At 30.8% G+C, this 20271-nt stretch overlaps 1 protein-coding gene across 1 annotated transcript in view; it reads right to left on the bottom strand.

Annotated features, from left to right (window-relative positions):
* The window catches only part of LOC143252430 (uncharacterized), a 31607-nt gene extending 24069 nt beyond the window's left edge, over positions 1–7538 (bottom strand). Inside the window, exons 1-2 of the mRNA XM_076504521.1 lie at positions 6052–7538; positions 2871–3612 (exon numbers count right to left, since the gene is read on the bottom strand). Coding sequence (XP_076360636.1) covers positions 2871–3612; positions 6052–6102 — 793 coding nt within the window. The 5' untranslated portion in view covers positions 6103–7538. The remainder of the gene's footprint in view (positions 1–2870; positions 3613–6051) is intronic.
* Between the last annotated feature and the right edge of the window lie 12733 nt (positions 7539–20271).

Raw genomic sequence — 20271 nt, forward strand, 5'->3', positions numbered from 1 at the left:
AGTAAACATTACATGGCTTTCACACACAAAATATCAGGTTTAGAAACTAAGTATTAAAATATTTCAAGATTTTTGCATAATGTTTTTCTTTCAGAAATATTGGCTAGAGTAATTTTCATTTTAAGATTAAAAACACTTATGCCTGAGAAAAATTTCAAATTTCACATATAAAATCTTTATAACCTCTGCCTAATTATCAAGTTTTTTACAAAAAAAAAAACTTTTATCCATTATTTTCACTATCAAATTGGAATCTGTACATATCTGATAAGGTTTATCCAATCTTGAAATGATCAGATAGTTTTTATTTCATAATCTAGCTTTTAAACATCAATAGTCTGAATTTCTAATTCGAAGCAGTGCTACATTCAACATAACACATGACACAAAATCATTGTTTAGGTGTTTTTTAAATATTTGCTTTTAAACTAAATAATTAAATAATGTATATTAAAATTGTATTATAATCTACAGTTTGATAACAAACTTACTGACATAAGTTCATGAAATATTAGTTGAATAAATTATTTTTAATACAAGTCAACAACTGCAACGACATGGCCTTTACCAATAGGATTAACCCTCACACTACAGGCAAGTCAAACTATGCATGTAACCACCTTTATTCATTACATTCAAAATTTAAACTTACCAAAATACTACATTTTGTATTAATAACTTTTCTCCTGGATATATTTCTGAAACATAGTACATGCAACATAAAATTGACTTGTTAAACAAAGTGTTCAATACTAAACTCTTTGACTAAATATGACGTACAAGTCTATGTACACAGTGAAGACCCCCATCTGGAACTGTCAGTATAATGCAATATTTTCTGTGAATTTCTGAGAAGCACACAAAACTTTACAGGAAACCAGGACACTAACAGAGAAATAATTTTTAATTAGATGTGTAAGTTATAATTATCTTATTCGGCTATCATACTGTGTGTTTTGAAATAAATAACTGCCTGCTTTTGAGCAGTTGATTTTAATTCTGAAAAAATGTTTACTGCAGATATAAATTCATATAGATAAATGCATTTTTACCAAAACTTGTAATAATATGTTTAAATATCCTTTCTTCAAATCCTTCCCTTGGATAATTTGTTTAACCCTTTCACAACAGATCATGGGTCAAAAGTCACATCACTGTTTGTTTTATTGATCAACTATTTTTATGAACTTATGTCAGTATGTTTGGAATCAAACTGTAAATTATAATTCAAACCTTAATGTTATATATGTTAATTTAAAAGGAAATATTAAAAGAACCCATCTAAATACAGAATTTAGTGAGTCACATGTGTTCAATTCAGTAGTTTAAAATTACATCTGTGATGTAAAAATATTAAGTATATATTTTAGTGCTAATTAAGAACTAATATTCACAAGCTAGAATAGAAAATAAGAACCTCATATCTTCTTATTTTACTGAGAGATGGATTATGTGCTAAATCAAACAGCAGTCCTGTTCAACTCTTTCCAATTTTTCAAACAGTCCCTTGTATACTCTTACTACAATATATGACATGTGAATAACCAATCAACAGCTTAGAATATCTCCAGAGTGGTTTTCTCAGCCATTTTAATCTATTAAAACTACCACATTCTCTCAAACCATAACTTGTCATAGATAGATTTTCACTTTAGTCTGTCATTTTTGTTTTTTAAGACCAAAGAAACAACTTAGTCACTAGGTTTAATAAATTATAATGAAATTTTATGGTATCAGCATAGTTATTTATGATTTTTTGGTTATTCAACTGCATATATAAAACAAAATTTTGTTTGATATCTTCCATGCACGAAATTTTAAAAGGCTTAGTGACCTATTTCCAGCTACAACCAAGTTCACAAAGGTTGCAGCTAGAAGAGATCATTGTTTCCTTTACTTTTAGATTTATTATTTATATTTTAAGAAAAATAAAATTAATAATTTATTTCTAAATAGTAATAATCTATATACATAATGTGTAATACTTTAAATGTGACTGTATATTACAAAATACTAGTCCACCAAAACACAGCCAAGACAGGGTCACTTTATAAAGACTAAAGGTCAGTTTCATATTACTAAATATGGTAATATGAATGCATGTGCACCACATCAAGTACAAGTTAAGTAATGTTAGCGCAGACATGACTGTAAGGTCAATGTAATAAAAATAAATATATATAAATATACAACATTAAGATACTTAAACTACTCAAACTAAACTTTTATATTTTTGTGTTATATGTAAGCCATCTTAGCATGAAAAAAAAAACCAAAACCAAAAACAATTTACATTTATTGCCTAATTTTTCATGATGGTTACCAGGTCAGTCAGTTGACACACTCCAGATATAATATAGAAAATAAGAAATATAATATAAAGTCTTACTGAAAAGAAGCATTTGAAATGTATTTATGACATTTAGAGATTACACAAATAATATTCAAAATATTTTTAACCATAACACAAAATCATTTCGCATTTGCACCAACACTCAAACAAACTCAACATTTTGACAAACAAATCTTAAGCAAAAGATACTTCATTAGAGAATCTGACTTTTTTGTGTAAAATTTTTTTAATCTTTACTAAAGTCTACCAAAAGTTATCATATAAATACTTAACATGTGCAAATATGTAGACAAACTTGTGTATATTATACAGAGCTCTTTACAAAAGGATTAAACAGATAAAATCAGTTCAAAACTGAAAACAAACTGAATTATTCTGAAAGTAAATTGCATGGTTTGGAATTTTCCAGTTTTTGATGAAATTGTAAATAACAGCAATAAAATATCTTTCTTGACACAAAGTTGATACATTAGATTTTTTCATATAAAAGACAGGTAGTGCAAGAAATAAAACTTACCAGTCTGAACAGCGTGGGCCTGTTTCATATGTTTAACCAATTCTCCTTTGAAGTTTAACTGGCAAGCAGGACACTTGGAATCTACAATGGTTGTAAAATGATTCTGTCTAACATGAACCCTCAACTTGTAAGGGTGAGGTGTGCAGAAATTACAATGACGGCATACAAATGTTTTCATACTATGAACGGTTTTCATGTGATCAAGGTGTGATACAATGGTTGATGATGGATATGAACATATACTACAGTAGAAAAATCTACCCAAAAATGAAATCTGGGACTCTGGAATATTGCGCACAACTTTTCCATGCACGGACGAATAATGTTCCTGAACTTGAGTGACATTTCTTAGGAGTGCTTGACAAAAGCGGCACTTAGATTTCAAAACAGTTTTTTCATTCACATTAGAGGGCATGCATACAAACACGTGATTCTCATTATACTGAGCCTTTTTGATCATGGAAGATAGGTCATGAACCTTGCTGTAATGTTTCTCTAGATCTCGGACGGTTTTCAGGTGAATTTTTTCAGGACAAATCATACACCTTTGTAATTTTTCAGTGGGTGAAAAAACTTGAGAAAAAAGATATATTCCCTCAAATGTGTCTCTGTTTTCTGCTTCTTCCACTGGTAATTCACTTTTGATTAAGAGAACAGTGTTAGGTAATACAGATGTGCAATTATCCTCAGGAGGATAACGGGTACATTCTTCAAGTTTAGGTAAACCAAGAGTACTGCAATCCTGGTCAAAGAACAATACCAACTTTATTTTAGAAGAACACTCAAGATTACCATCCTATATCATAAAACCTTTTACACAGAATTTAATTAAGTAAGATCTGTTTTTATCACTGATCTATACATTTTACATATAAAATATACATTAATACACACAAAAAAACAGTATTCAAAGTTTTTCACACGTGTAGCAGGTGAATAATTATAGAAGGTTAGCAGTCTAGGGAATGTCAAGGATCCCAAAGGTTATAGAGGAATATTCCTGCTAACAGATCTCAGATAGAAAGTACAGCCCCCAGGTGAAAACTGCATTTCTTTTGCTCTGGGTGGTAAATAACAAGTTTTCTTGCACTTAAAACTGCCTGTGAATATATTTCTGCTGTATAATACATAACATAAGTTTAAGATAAATAACTATGAAAGAATCACTACATTTGTACCCATTTCACAATGAATTTATGTTCAGGTTATTTCCATGGTTGTTTAGAAAAATTGTTTTCTGAAAGATAAAACAATTGTTAGTGTTTCTTAAAAACACATTATCATTATAGTTGACTGCCTTATGTATGTTTTTAAATATAAAACTCACTTAAAATCAAAATCCTTCTTTCAGAGAATTAATATAAAAACTGTACTTTTAGTTCAAGCTGTCTTTCTGGTAAGTGTGATTGAGCTGCCATTTACCATGATGATGCAGCTAAATCACATTTTCTACAGTTTCATGGAAACAGTAACCTGTAACTCAAAAACTTCTAAGGGAGTCACTTTTTAAAATTACATAATAACAACTGTAGGTTAACAGTTCAGTTTTCATTTCAAAACAAAATATTTTTAAAGTCAAATTTCTCTTTATTAGCCACTGTAAATACAAAGACACTGGTTACTATCCATCTTGTCGCATTCATTTGAAAAGACTTACTAAACTCAAATCCATGAACCAGAGAACTGTTAAACTAGAATCCTAAACCAGAGGCCTATTAAACAAAAATCCATTAACCAAGCTCTTACAGTATTTGAATGTAGAAACCATGGAAATAATAACCAATGAATAATTTTTTCCATGTATCCAACTAGATAGTATCATAACACGTTTCAAGCACAACACTATAACAGAAAAATAATGTTTGTTTTAACATTGATAGGTATAATGCATGTACACAAGTATGCATTTTTTAGTAGGTCTACATTTTCTCTTGTGCAGGAACCAAACTCTTGTTTCTACAAAAGTCCTGATCTTTAAACCTCAAAATTACTAGGGTTATTTACCATCCCAAAGAAGGTGATTAATACCAGCTCTTTAAGAAACTACTTTTCACATAAAAGTCAAATTGCTATTTCTTGATATGGTGACCTTTAACCTCATAATGAACATGGATGCTTGCCTCAAGGTGACTTACAAGAGAAAAATGTCCAGTTACTTTGCAAGAAGTAGATGCTTGAAAAGGATGTAACTCACTGGTACTGTCTATGGGGTGTACATGTGATAAAACTTACATCCTTGTTAATTCCAATATCATTTATGTAAATTTACACTTCTCAGAATTTGATAAAGGTTTAACAAAAATAATTATGTAGTTGGTCAAAATGTAGTTGTACAATAGCTTTCAAAGGTCACCGAGATGCAGACATCCAGAAAAGATATCCATCAGGAAAAAACTGGAAACTAAAGTTTTATACAGAGATTTTGCAAATCAAAACTTTTGACTTACAGGTTTATGCATGAAGGTCACAATTCACTTTTTAAAAATAGACGATATATATATATCAATACTCTGGAGCAAACAAACTATAGATTTTTAAAGCTCACAACTTCAAGAAATGAAGTAATTTACAGAAAGCTAAGAACTCTGTGATTTATAGCCAAATACAGTTGTTTTTTTATATTAAAATTAAAATATCAATTTTTCTATTCCTACCAAACTGAAGGTTCTTCAGACTTAAATATCACTCAGCTTGAGGTACATTAGTTAGTGTTCTCTAGTGTATTCGTAAATTTTCCTCAGTCAACATCATTAGGGGGCCATAGCACTGTTTGAAAAATGTACATTTAACCACAATAAATTGTTGATCACAAAATTATCTAAATTTTTAGGAGTTATCAAAATCACATTACCAAACTCATAGTTTTTGATTTAGCTATTTATGACTTAGTTCATTTCTTGATGTTTGGCCAGTGGTCTCTGGTGACCAAACAGCATGATAAACATCTTATCAAAACTCTAAACTCTGAAAGAGCATTTGTTGTTATTTTACCTAAAATAAATGTTAAATTGCCACTGGAAATTAAATTGCATTAAGTATGAGAAATAGTTCCTTATATATTACTATTTTAAGCTGTTTTTACTTTGGGTAAGGGTTGAAATAATTTTACTTTCCGACACGTAATCAATGCATAATTTTAATTTTTTTTACATAGATAATTAAATAAGCTTCTATCCCATACCTGATTCAGGTTTGAACTTGCAAGAGCTTTCAACTTGGACTCAGCTTTCATCAGAACTTTTTGTCGATCAGAACAACTGACTTCCACAACTGTTTTATCAGGCAATGACACAAAAACCCGATTTTTTGGTTGAATTAGAGAAGTTTCCTTCCCAGGAAATTCTTCTGGTGGAGGAGGTCCTTCTAAATGAGGTGGTAAGCCAAGCTGACTAACCAATACAGAAGAGTCTTCATCAGTACTCTTTCTTGATGATCTACCAGTTTTTTTTACTTTTAACTGATAAAGATTATCACCAGACAGTACTTTTGGCTCAACAAAACCTAAACGTTGTTTCGGATTGCATGGAAATTTTTTCCCTCGAGTCTTTTTGAGTGAATAAAATGATTTTAATCCATACTTTCCGTTTTTCTTCACTATATCACCCTTTTTGTTTTTCTCAGTTTTGGAAGTTCTTTTATTTCTGTCATTCTTTCTGATACCCTGACCTTTTTTTGGGCTCTGAACTTGTGACCCCAGAACAGGAGTTAATGTTTCTGTTGAAAATGTTATTCCTACTGTTGAATCATTGACATCTTGTTTAGAATCTTGTTTGCTGTTAAATACTTCATTAGGTTGTTCAGTTCGTCTATTACAAATTGCATTTTTAGGTTTTACTTTACGTCGCGACTGACCACAAAGTGATTCACGATCCACTACTTGGTAAAAATTTGAAACATGGCTGTTGAGAAAGCTAAGCTCGTCTGCTTCTTGACAGTGCTCTTTCCCACGATACTTGTCATTACGGGATAGAAAATAGGATCTCCGAGAATACAGAAGAAATGAAAAATACTTCCTATGGGAATAAAATCTTGAGCCTACATTTTCTGAGAACAACTTAGGAATAAAAATAGTTGAAGAATCACTATCACTGTTATTTTCTATCTCTGATAGCTTTTTCTCTAGCACCTTTTTCTGGACAACCTTGTTTTACCTTCTTCACCAGACTTCTGACCACTTTTTCCATGGTAGAGCTTTTGACAAACAGACTTTATAAAATTCCTGGCAGCAACACTAGTTGAGCGCCTACTACGGGTTTGCCCTTCTGGAGTGGCTTGTTCGTGCCCAACCAGTTTTATTTGGGAAGAATCAGGTTCAACATCAGGCTGAAGGGGAGCTTCTTTCTTTAGGGTTTTATCATCCTTGCTAATTTTTTTACAGTCATTTTGTTCTAACATGAAAGTACACTTATCTTTACTTTTCTGAGTTGTTTTTGGTGTTTTAGAAACATCTTTGTTATCTTTCTTATTATTTGACTTTTTTTTAACTTGTCCAGTTAATTCATCTTTGCTAATTTTTCTGCTATTATTTTGTCCGAACACAGATGTATGTTTTTTTGGTGTCTTACAAACATCCTCGTTGTCTTTCTTTTTGGTATTAAACTTTTTTTGAGGAGACATAAAAGATTTATCTTCTTTCAGCAGTTGCTCATAAGGAATTTTTGAACAATCCTATGTGAAATGAAAGACATACATATTAATTTATTATAAAGTGGTATAACTTGTAGTTTCAAGACAAAATTCTTAGATTTCACGTTCAGTTCAAAACAGAAATTGGCTAGTATGACATACAATCTGCTTATATATAACATTTGTGATTTTTGTTACACAAATAGTTTGATACATATTTTATGGTATAAGCTGCTATATTTCAAAATGGTGATGAAAGAAGTACGGTCTCAGACTTACTTGTGTTCCAGAAGCTTGCTCTAACTGAAAATGTAATTTAAGGTTAATAAAATCAGTTGATTTTATAGTACAATGTTACAAGTGGATCCTTCATTTACACAAAAACATACACACTGTACTAAATCTAATTGAAGTTGTACGACAACTTACCATGCTGTACCATTAAATTGTACCACAAGACAGCTATACTGATTTCAGCAACAACAAAGAAAAATGATAAAACAGTAACTTTGTATTTTCTAGATAAGACTAACATTAGTTGTTCCATTAGTATAAAAAAACAGAACGCCAACAAATTTAAGTACAACAGCTACATTAGCAAGCTAACTTTTTGGGCTCTGAACTCATGACCCCAGAACAGTAGGAGTTAATGTTTCTGTTGAAAATGTTATTCCTACTTCTGAATCATCAACATCTTGTTTAGAATCTTGTTTGCTGTTAAATACTTCATTGGGTTGTTCAGTTCGTCTATTACAAATTGCATTTTTAGGTTTTACTTTACGTCGTAAAATGAGAAAGCCAATTTCAGTGCACAATAAAAAGAAAGGTGTTTGCAAAAATAAACAAACTAATTGATAAAAATAGAAAAACATTTGTTTATAGTTGCCAGATTTCACCTAGCACCCAATCATTGAAAGGATCCATTAACTGAAATTTATGTCTGTGAATAAAACAAGAAGGAATCCTCAACAGGTGTGGCACTTAAAACTATTTCAGACACGATTAAATTAATCTACAAGATTTTTTTTTTTTTACCTACTGAGTCCAAACTTTAATTAGATCTCAAATTTGTCAAGAAATGACAGAGTTATGAGCTAAAGCTATACTTCACAAAAACGTGGAGCCGTTCTATGAGCTGCTACGTTGCAACTAAAAGTGTCACAACTTACTTCATATTTTAGTTATTTCTACATTATTTACTCAAATGATATTACACCCCCTTGGCTGGTGGACTTGCATGTTCCTGAATTCAGATACAATTATAGAATATACACACAATCTGCTAAGTTTCAATCTGGCCTATCACAATTAGTGTAAATACAGATTTGGGAATGGAGGGCTGGAAACTGAAAGCTGGATTCTTAATCATGCCTTCGTTTGTTTGTTTAGAATTAAGCACAAAGCTACTCAATGGGCTATTTGTGCTCTGCCCACCACAGGTATTGAAACCCAGTTTTTCGTGGTGCGAGTCCACAGATATACTGCTGTCCCACTGGAGAGCTAATCATACCTTAAAGAATAGAAATAAAAAATTAAGTTTGTTTTTTTATGAGAAACATATCCAAAATGACCACAAACAAGGTTCCAAGTATACCTCTTGAACAGCACTATATCTCATACTGAGACAATGAACTGCAAAAGATGTCATTATAGGAATAACCTAAAACATTAAAAATTATATTTAGGTACAAAATAAATTTAAATACTAAATGTACATATATGACCTTTAAAAATAAACTTTTATACCTCAAGTTCCAACTTAATTTTCTTCAATTCCACATTTTCGGTGTCAAAGGTCTGAATTTTTCTCTTTTTTTTGGAAGATTTAAGTATCGCACTTTCTTCATACTCTTTTATCAGACTCTTACTCAAGATGTTATCTTCTGGCTCCCAGCAGTTTTCAGAGCTTCAGTAAAGAAACAAGTCAATTCTTTATTGTTACTAAAAAATTGTTGTTCTACACTCATTTTCAGTTCTAACACCTTTTAAACTTTAGCTTCTTATAAAGTTGTCACTATAAACTATTTAGTTCATAATAATAAATATCAATCATATGTGATCTGAGATTGACCTATCTTTGACTTATACATAACAGAGATCAATAAAAAAAATCAAACAAGATCAGTACAGACAAATAATACAAGATTAACACTTAAAGTAAATAGTTAGTAATTATAGTTAATATCTTTGCAGTATATACTATTAATAGCAGCAAAAAATACTAATGTGAAATACAATAGCAGAATTTATCGGAACAAACAATAAACATTAAATAAGAATTAGATATAATGCTTGATACAATACCAGAAAATAAGTAACTTTATGTAACTCATGAACTGAACATGTGTTTGAAAAATAATTGCAATAAGGTTTCAAAATTTCTCTTTCTGTCCATAATAGGAAGAAGTGAAGTAATGATCCAGTAGTTATGACAATTGTGAAGTATTCCTAAAGTGTATGAGCATGTAACAAGGTGACAAACCTTGGGTAATTTTTCCATTTGATAAGATACTCAGTCTTGTCTTTGTTTTTTCGCTTGTTCAGGATCTTTTCTACTGTGAATATTCTGACCTATTTGAACAGAAAACACAATTAATAGTTTTGAAAATAACATTAATTACTGCAAATAATATTTATTTAAAATTCTTAATTGTAGCTATGATTTGGGTTTGAAAAATGGATGAAGGCTGTTAGTTGGTTTTGTTTTCCCCCCACTTGTAATTTCTACAAGGTATAGAATTTTAGAAGAGAGATATGCAGTGTAAGTAACAAAATGACCATTTGGCCATTCTTGCAAAACAATGTCATTTTGACACAAGTACATCATGGTTAATGTTTCTGAAAGACATCATGAAAGTATCAGGTTATACATTTCTTATTTCAAATGTATAAGGTATCATAACATTTTCTTCAAATGATATCAGTAGAATGTTTATAATGAACTATACGATACCATAGACAAATATATGTAGCTGAAGGGATCAAGGGACCAATCAAAGTAGTGTATGTACACATACCAATATTACCTCCAACATGCAATGCTATACTTATTACTTGCACTGTTCCTAAATCTCTCCTCAGATGAAAGCACAAGACTTGGTATATTTACTGGTAAGAGCTGTAAAAGAAACACAAATTAGCACTTGCAAATGGCTGAAGTGAAACTGAAACCATCAGAACAGAAACACTTCTACAGTGTTAAGCATTTGACTTACAAAATAAAAATTTTCCTTCCACATCCAAACAGACACTCTTCACATGAAGCTTCAAAAAGAACATACTTCTTTTTACCAATTCGATAATAAATACAAATAAACTGTACTAAATGTAATTGAAATTCTAATACATAATACTATCCCATAGCTTTATAACTTACTACCAGATAACTATAACAAGTTTATGATTTCAGTAATGAGAAAAGTGTCTAAATATAAAATGTGAAAATTTATTTAAAAAACTCTCTCAAACTTCCTCTTAGGTTTCTCACTATAGAACTAAATAAAAACTTTTAGATTCAAACAGTTTTCAGTTGTAGGCACTCAAAAATACAAACGTAAGCAGCTGAGATGACCAGTTAGTTGACTTAAGAACTGCCTGTGTACCTTATCTACTGAGTATGTTAACTAGCTGGATAGAAGAAAGTAGCAAAGGGTTTGACCTCCTGATTTTAGGAAAGACACTGAATTGTTGGAAAAGGCTAAGAGGAGGGTAATTAAAATGGATGGGTTGTCATATGAGGAGAGATTAAAATCCTTAAAATTGTTTTCTGATGACAAACTTACATGACAACAAACAAATTCATTAAAGCACTGTATTCGTACTCAGTTATCTTTGTATTGCAAAGTAATATATGAGCAGCAAAAGTTAAATTTAGGTTGATGATCATGTTTTGATCAAAAAAAAATAAAATATATCATTAAGACAATCTTAAGGCTTTACAATGATATTAATACAAAACAAGAATATTACATAGGAAATTACACTCATAATGCAATTGTGGGTTGATTGGTTGATTTGGTATTTTATAGCACAAAGCAGCTAGGTTATCTACACCAAACACCAAGTGAAAAGTTAAAATTAACGTAAATTTAGTAAAATTCATAAAAGGAAATTAAGGCAAAACAAAGTTTTAAAAACACTTATAAAACCAATGTGTACATCTAGTCTACAGCATTAAAAGAAAAACCACAGTAATTCAAGTTGTAAAGGACTTTCTGTAGTATAACTGTAATTATCATAACTCCCCAGGCAGACTAACAGGTAAATAGAAACACCACCGTCAGTCACCTGAAGTTGGCCTTTCCAGTCCCGGTTCAGAGTTATCTGATGTTATGGCCATTTGTAAAAAGTAATAAAAGTTTTAAAAGACTTGTACCAAAATTTTAATAATAACTCGCCAGTATGACTAACAGGTAGTTCAAACAGCAGCGTTAGTCACCTGAAGTTGGCCTTTCCAGTCCTGGTTTTGAGTTATTTGATGTTATGGCCATTTTCTAATTTCAAATCGAACTAGATGGTCTGTGATGCTTAAAAGAAAATCACATTAAAAAATCTCATGTATAAACTAAAAAACTTAAATGGCATTAAAAAGATTGATGGTCTTTAAAAAACTAAAAACATTTCCAAGGTGGACAGCATCACCATCACCAATAACAGTCTAACGTTATGGACAAATCTTGGAACAAAATGTGTTTAAAATAATGTAGTCGTTGAGAGTCATAACAATGATAAGAAAGTAAAATGTGGTTTACTGTAACCTGAGTGTTACACAGATCACACGCTGGTGCATCAGTTCCAGGTAAAAGAAAATGATGAGTTAAAAAACTGTGACCAATGTGTAATCTAGTTAGAACAACTTCCTCTTTCCAATCTTTACAGAAACAAGACGGCCAAAGTCCAATATAGGGTTTTATTTGGAAAAGCTTGTTTTCACGTTGCTCACTCCAAGTCGACTGCCAACTCGCACAGAGCCAAACCTTAAATACAGGACCATAGACGATGTATGGAACAGGCACAGCAGTGATAGTGCCAGAGCAGATAGATTTAGCTGTAGTGTCAGCACACTCGTTCCCATGAATACCAAAGTGGGCTGGTATCCAGAAAAACTGGTGTAATTATGGGATTATATGTGACCAGAACAGTGTTTCTCAAGCACTAGTCCATGAACCAGAAGTAGTTCATCACAATCATCTTACAATCTGTGGGATTTCATTTGGCAAGGACAGTGTTTTTCAACCATTAGTCCATGGACCAGTAGCAGTTTCACAAAACCTGACATAATACTCATATGCAATGCATAATGTTTTGTTATACCATACATTTTAGTAGTCTGTGACAGAATAGAGGAAGAAAGCCAGTCCCTAGTGTCAATAAGGTTGACAAATGCTGTGTTAAAACACGCACACACACACACACACACATACACATTGAAAAATTTAGAATCTAAGTACTTCAAAACATGTTATGATGGACTGTATTTCTAAGATTAAAAAACTGAAGTTATGTTGAATCAGATAACTTTGCTTTTCCAAGGGAGTAAGTTCTAAGAGCCTTGATTTTATACAATTCTGGTATCAAGTACTCTACAATAAATATCATGAGTAATTAATTCTTTTCTAACATTTAACAAATAGCCTTGGGAAATATATTGATCAAGTTACCCACATCTTAACTGAACTTAACAGCACCAAAGAATTACCATAACAATTAATGAAGTTATTTACATAAAATAATCCTAATTACTTAGATATAAAAAAATATTTCTAATTTAAAGGAAGTTACAGTTTATTTTAAAGCACATACTGTAATCCTAAACAGTCCAAAACTAAAATGGTGAAATGCTGACTAACATTACTAACATATGGTCCAAAACCTGGAGAAAAAACTTTGTTACCACTCATGATTTTTAACACCAAAAGCCAAATCATTCTTTAACTTTCAGGAAGAGAAAAAGGTACATTTTTATTCTTCTCAGTACCAGACAGGCACTAATTAAAAGATCTGAAAATAGAACAGAAATTCAATGGTAATCATATCTACACAAAATAGTGTTAACTGAATGTTATAATGTGGGTTACACTGAGGATTGTAGAAGCTTCAAAGGATACAGAAATAAGCTACAGGTACCATGCTCAGATTTATTTTAAGCATAATAAATATCTTGTGTGAAGTATGTGATGGTTACCAGTACAGTAGTTCTTTTCATCAATGTTTTTTTTTTTTTTCACACAGCAACTGCACACTTTTTTCCAAAAACAAACAGTGTTTAGCATTGATCTTTTAAGCATAAATGATTTGATCATAAATTGAATTTTTCTTCAAGAATTACAAACCTCAATTTCTATACTCACTTTAAAAAGTGTTTGAACTAAACTTGTTTAAGATAAATATTTGTTCATTAAAACACAAAAAAATAATCATAACAAATAATTTAACTCTTTCTCCCCAACATCCTTTAATATGTATGACAAGGTTTTAGTGTCTTACATTCAAAATTTGATTAAACTAGTTATGTTATGCCAATTAGAACAGCAAAAAATGTAAGCTAATAATCCATACTTTAATAGCATATCAGTTTTAAGTTCCTAATTCTCAAATGAAATATTTTTTAAAATCCTGAATTTCCTCTAATATGAAACATGTATTTTCTCCAGGAATCTTTCCTATTTTTCCACCACTCTTTTTTCAAAAGTAAAAAATCAAACAAATTACTTGCTATAGCATCACCATTACTTAGACAAACCATAATTTTACAGCCTTCAATTCTGTTTGGTTACAAACCTATTAAATATAAATCACTCTTCCTGCCACACCCACCTGTCACATCCTCTTTTTAAAGATATGTTAATTCCTTCTTACATTTCATTATAACCAATAGAAAGTCAAGGTTTTACTCTATTAAATGAGGTATTACATCATGTTCTGAACAGATAATAGTAAACTTCACTCAGAGTACAAGCTATGTTCCAGTGAGAAACTTTAGTAGTAGAATAAATTTACAATAGCTCTTGTCACATAGAAAAGAAAGAAGAAAAAATAATATTAAGAATTAAGGGAAGTTATCTACTTTTTGCATGTTATTAGTCTATGTTCTTCAGTGTGTTATTTAATTAAACAAGAACTATTTAGTGCATAACTGCCATCAGCATGTCCTTGATAATCGACAGAAAAAAGATGTTTGGGTAAGTGCTCTAATTCTCGTTTATTTATTTATTATTATAAAAATAATAAATGTAAAAATAGGGATCTTTTTAGTAAAATAAATAATAATATAATAAAAACATTTCACAAAGCACATACATGAGTTGCACTTGCCTAAAGTGATTTGAAGCTTATAGTTAGTCCCATGCTCTATGGGCAATAAAACAAAATTTAATTATAAATAGATGTATACTCTTACAAGCTTAAAGCTACTTGGGATAAATGAATGTAGTTTCGTGTTATATCTGAATTCATTCTAGAAAGGAATAAAAAAGGTAATTTAGAGATTTTTTTTTGGGTGGTTAACAAGTCGGTCAAATTGACCATTCCATTTTTAAATTAGAAAAGAGAAAACAACAGATAAAATGTAAATGTTTACTGAAAAAAAAACAGTTGAAGTATATTTAGAAGGTTTTTAGGGATTACACAAAGGATCAAGAAAAGCTTTCTGAATATTAACATTAAAATTACTTCGCACATGAACTATTCAAGCCAAATATTCAATATTAGTGAACAAATCTTTATTTTATTAAAAATACTTCACTAAAAAGAAAGATTTTGTGTATATGAAAGACTTATAATGTTAACTGAACACCAAATTTTGTGACAGTCTTTCAGTTCATTTAACTGTAATGCAAGTTAGAAATGTTGAATTTATAAACACCTTAAATGAGTACAGAGGTCTTGTGATCAGTTGAATTGACTGAGCCCATGTTGAGAGTTGAGCTGTATTCATTTTGATCTCTGTGCATTGCTATATATAGGAGTGTATAACAAAAATGGTTTGTTAAGTCTGTGAAACAAGGCTTCCTTTTCATTAATTCCTGCAAGTCCACCATCTGTGGATTATTTTTAGAAAACATATAATTTCATCCCAAATAATTTAAAACACAATGGGCACAGACTGGATGGTTTGACTATAAAGAATCCACTCTGAGAATAATGAAGTTTGAAGTTACTTTTCAAACTTTATGTACTGAATAGAACTAAAGGAATAGAAATTGTAAAAAATAGTGAATGAAATAAAAGAAAGGAAAAATAAATAAATAAAACCTTTTGGAAACACTGTTTTTCAGAAACTTTAGACAAGTGCAACAATAGGATACACAACATTTTTTTTTATAGTTAAACATGGTGCTACCTACTTTTGATACTTTACTTGGTAGAACAATAGTTGGATTTGACCTGTTTGTTCCTTTCTTAGGAGAAGGTGACTGATGACCTTTGTCCTTGGATGCTGTTACACTTGCAACATTTCCCAAACCTCTTGAAATTGATTTGGATAATTTTGTAGGTGATGGTGTTTGTTGCTTTCCTTTTTGTTTGGAAGCTGTTATACTTAAATTTGATTTGGATACTTTCTTGTATAATGGTGTTTGCTGCTTTCCTTTCTGGTTAGAAGCTGTTGTACCCAAAATACTCAAGCTTGCCTTGGATAGTTTCTTCGATGTTGGCATTTGCAGCTTTCCTTTCTGTTTGAAACCTGCCAAATTTACAAGAGCACATGAAACAGTTGAACTTGATTTTGATACTTTTTTCACTGATGGTGTTTGCAGCTTTCCTTTTTGTTTGGATGATATATTTTTCGAAGCATGTGAAAGAATTGCATTTGATTTGAATATCTTTTTTTTTGGAGATGGTGTCTGCTGTTTTCCTTTTTGTTTGGAAATTTTCACACTTGAAACAACTGAAATTTTTGAACCTATTTTGGACACTTTCTTGAATGGTGAAATTTGCTGTTTTCCTTTCTGCTTGGAAGTTGTACTTGATTCACTTATATTTGATTTGGATATTTTCTTGGGTGATAGTGTTTGCTTCACTCCTTTCTGTTTGGAAAGTGTGGTAATTCTTATTATACCCAGCTCATTTGAATTTGATTTGGATACTTTCCTGGGTGATGGTGTTTGCTTTCCTTTTTGTTTTGAAACCTTGGAATTTTCTACAGTATCTGGATTACATGAAACTATTTTTGACACTTTCTTGGATACAGGTGTTTGCTTGGAAGGTATTCCTTTTTCATGAGTATCTGATGTAGGTACACTAGATTTTTGTTGTGGCTGATCCTGAGAAAGATGTTGTGTGAAATAAGCAGGAAAACATTCTGGTTCACAGTAATCATTGATATAGTCTGCAAACAAACACATTAAAGTGTCAGTGAAGAATGTATAAAACATGTATGAAAAAATTTAAAACTAACCTAACGTTTTCCATACATAACCATTTTGACAATCATGTGTAATATCAAAAAGTAAAAATACCTTAGGAATGGTACAAAATTTGACATTATAAACTGTAGTACTTTGCTTCATTTCAATAATCATACTAAATACATTTCAAAGTAATATCCAACCAAACATTAAGTAAAAAAGTGGTACTTGTGTTTACTGTTTTCCAGCATTTTTCAGTTAAATCATTAGTATCTCAGTTTAAAGGACATCCTGATATTGGCACAATAACACCAAACTCCTAATAATTATACAAGCATTGGTTCTTTGGTCCTTAAAACAAAACTCTGCTCACTGTCAAACTGAACTATTATTCATTATTGTTAGTTATGAAAACCTAACTTACAGTGAATTTGTAAGAATGAAACATTTTAGCTCTATTATGTAGAAGCTACTTACACAAAATATACATCTCATTTTTCTCACCTACATGTTGATTCACACTCCCAATATAATCCAATCATATTCTTTGACATGCATAACAGCAATGATTTTCACTCACTACGAGTAACCACTGTTCAATGACTAATAATGAACATATATAAAGTATAACAACTTACAGCCATGTTTTTAAGCATTCACTGTTTAACACCAGTAATGTCTAACTTCAAACAATTACATAACTGGCTGGACTAGTAATTAACAATCTTAGTTCACAGTGTGTGTACACACTTATCCAGTATAAAGTAATAAATCATGGTAGTATGAAACAAATAATACCATGGCTCTACCAATTGTGAAATAAGAGATCCTCTTTTATTTAAAAACTTAAATTTTTAAACTAGTGGACCATGGCAGTCACCTAAAACCCAGCCACATGTGAAATGTGGTTCACTAGCTGGGAAGTCCAGCTTCATACATTACTTCACATACAATAAACACCAAAAAAATTTGCTGAAAATAAGTTGATTCCTGCTTCCAAGAAATGTATACACACAGCATAGTTTATTAACTTGCTTACAATTAATTCTCAAGCTAGACTTCTTTTTACCACTGGGATCCACACAGTTTTTTACAATATTCTATGTAAAAATAAAAACAACTTGGTTAAATGCTTCTTTTTATGTAAAATATATTACTATTTAAAAAATAATGTTTAAAACTTTATGGAATACTTGCAGACCCCATCAATAATTATACATTACAATACTGTAAAGTTAAAACATGTCCACTAATTTAATAATAATGGGTTTTGATTGTGTTTCAAATCATAACATAAAAACACTACTTTCTTCTATACATTTCCTATAACCAACACACAAACTTTTTTTTTACAATTTACAATTTTTAAACCACTTATGATAAAATAATTCTTAGAGAACAGCTAAGGAGTAGGATGTAGTCAGTGTTTAATAACATGAATACTGTATAGTGTAAAGTACAGTTTTGTAGTGGTTATACTACATTCAGAATTATCTGAACACACTAAACTTTCACCTTAGGTTTTAAACCCCTAGAGTATAGATATAACATAACAACTATAGATTTCAAATTCTCAAACACCTCGGGTGTTTTGACAAGATTTCTATTTTCTTCAGAAGATGGTCTCATATTCTGCTGAAACATAGCAAGTTATCTACATGCTACAATTTCTATCAGATCTGTAAATCACTTTTTGCCACTTTACTACTGACTCACTCTACACAAATATGATGATCACAAATAATCATCCTATGTTGAATTTTAATATTGGCATTTGGCAGGAAATGAAAACATAAAAAGAACTAAAAACCAATATGCCAGAGGATCAAGAATGTAGAAAATAGATCGGGTACTGCTTGAAACTTGGTCAAAATAGATCGAGTACTGCTTGAAACTTGGTCAAACTAGATTGGGTACTGCTTGAAACTTGGTCAAAATAGATTGGGTACTGCTTAAAACTTGGTCAAAATAGATTGGATACTGCTTGAAACTTGGTCAAAATAGATTGGATACTGCTTGAAACTTGGTCAAAAGTGTTTAGAATTTCAGTGATTTCTACATTTGCATTAAACATATCTTTGGGTTGTTTGTAATTATTTTTCTTATGTTCTTGAATCATAAAGTATGAAATTGTTTCACAAGTATTTTATCAAGTTGTATATTATTTGAAATTTAAATATATATTTTGTAAATGTATAGGACCAGAATTTTTTTTAAAGTTGTTCCTACACTTGAAAATTCAAATACATTATTTTGTTTTAAAATTCCTATTATCAAAGTTTTGATTATTCTTGCTGTAAAAAATTTGTTAGAAATGCATTTGAATATCTTGACACAATATATCACTTGCAATGTGTATGGGGATGAGTTACAACAACTTTATGATGTTGTAACTTTTACATAACAAGTACATTCATTTTAAATAGTACATCTAAAGAATTAATGTCAGTCAAAAACCAGAGTAGCTAACAGCAAGGTGAAAATCTAAGTACTATAGAGTTATGAATAATTGCACATCCACTATTATTTATTTTCAGGCACTTTTCCATGCCATATGGTACTTATTTTGAACTGTGCAATTATTACATTTTATCAGGCAAGATAGGGAAATCTGCTAATTTCACTTACTTGAGAGAAATCTTGTCCACCTCACATCCTCGGTGATTCAACAAACAAGCACTCACATTAGTCATTGCAAGTCAAGCAAGTGTGGATTAAACCATTTAATTATAGCACAATGTAACCTGTTGAGAGCCATATCATAAAGCAGCACATAGGTTTTGGTCTATTCAAAACTCAAAGTAGAAACACTTCCATTGAGCATAAGGGAAGCTGGCTGTAACTAGCCAGATTGATAAGATGGTTGATAAAATTAACATTATAGCATATTTATTTTATTACCAGTGAAGATACAGTTTATAAAGTGTGTGCACATTTATTACTTCCTTGCTTTTGATAGCCAACCACCTGGAAGATCACGACAAAGTATGGAAGAAATAAACTCTATTTTCCATTCTGTACTATGATTAGAAATTTGCAATTTGTCCACCCTGTACTATTATTCACAACTGTATAGTAGCTAGTAGCAATGTCGAAAGCCTACATAGTTGAGGACAAGGTTGTAAGTTTTAGTAGTAGATATTACATTTGATATTACAAGATATCATCAGAACACGAATTACAACAGTTATGTACAAAAATAACTATTTTTTACTACTAAAAGTACCTTTACTTGTCTACAAATCATTAGATAGTCTTGTTAGTACAAGTAAAATCCCAATTAGAAAAGGTATGATGTTATTACTAAATCATAACACAAACCCTGTCAGAAAAACACAGGTCCAAGATGTCTTGATAGAAAATTATGAAAACAAACTGTTTGAAAGCACTTGGATTACAAGGTTTTTATCATTTTCTATCAACCATAT

The sequence above is a fragment of the Tachypleus tridentatus genome, chromosome 6 (genome assembly GCF_004210375.1).
Source record: "Tachypleus tridentatus isolate NWPU-2018 chromosome 6, ASM421037v1, whole genome shotgun sequence".
In the NCBI taxonomy this organism is placed as follows: domain Eukaryota; kingdom Metazoa; phylum Arthropoda; class Merostomata; order Xiphosura; family Limulidae; genus Tachypleus; species Tachypleus tridentatus.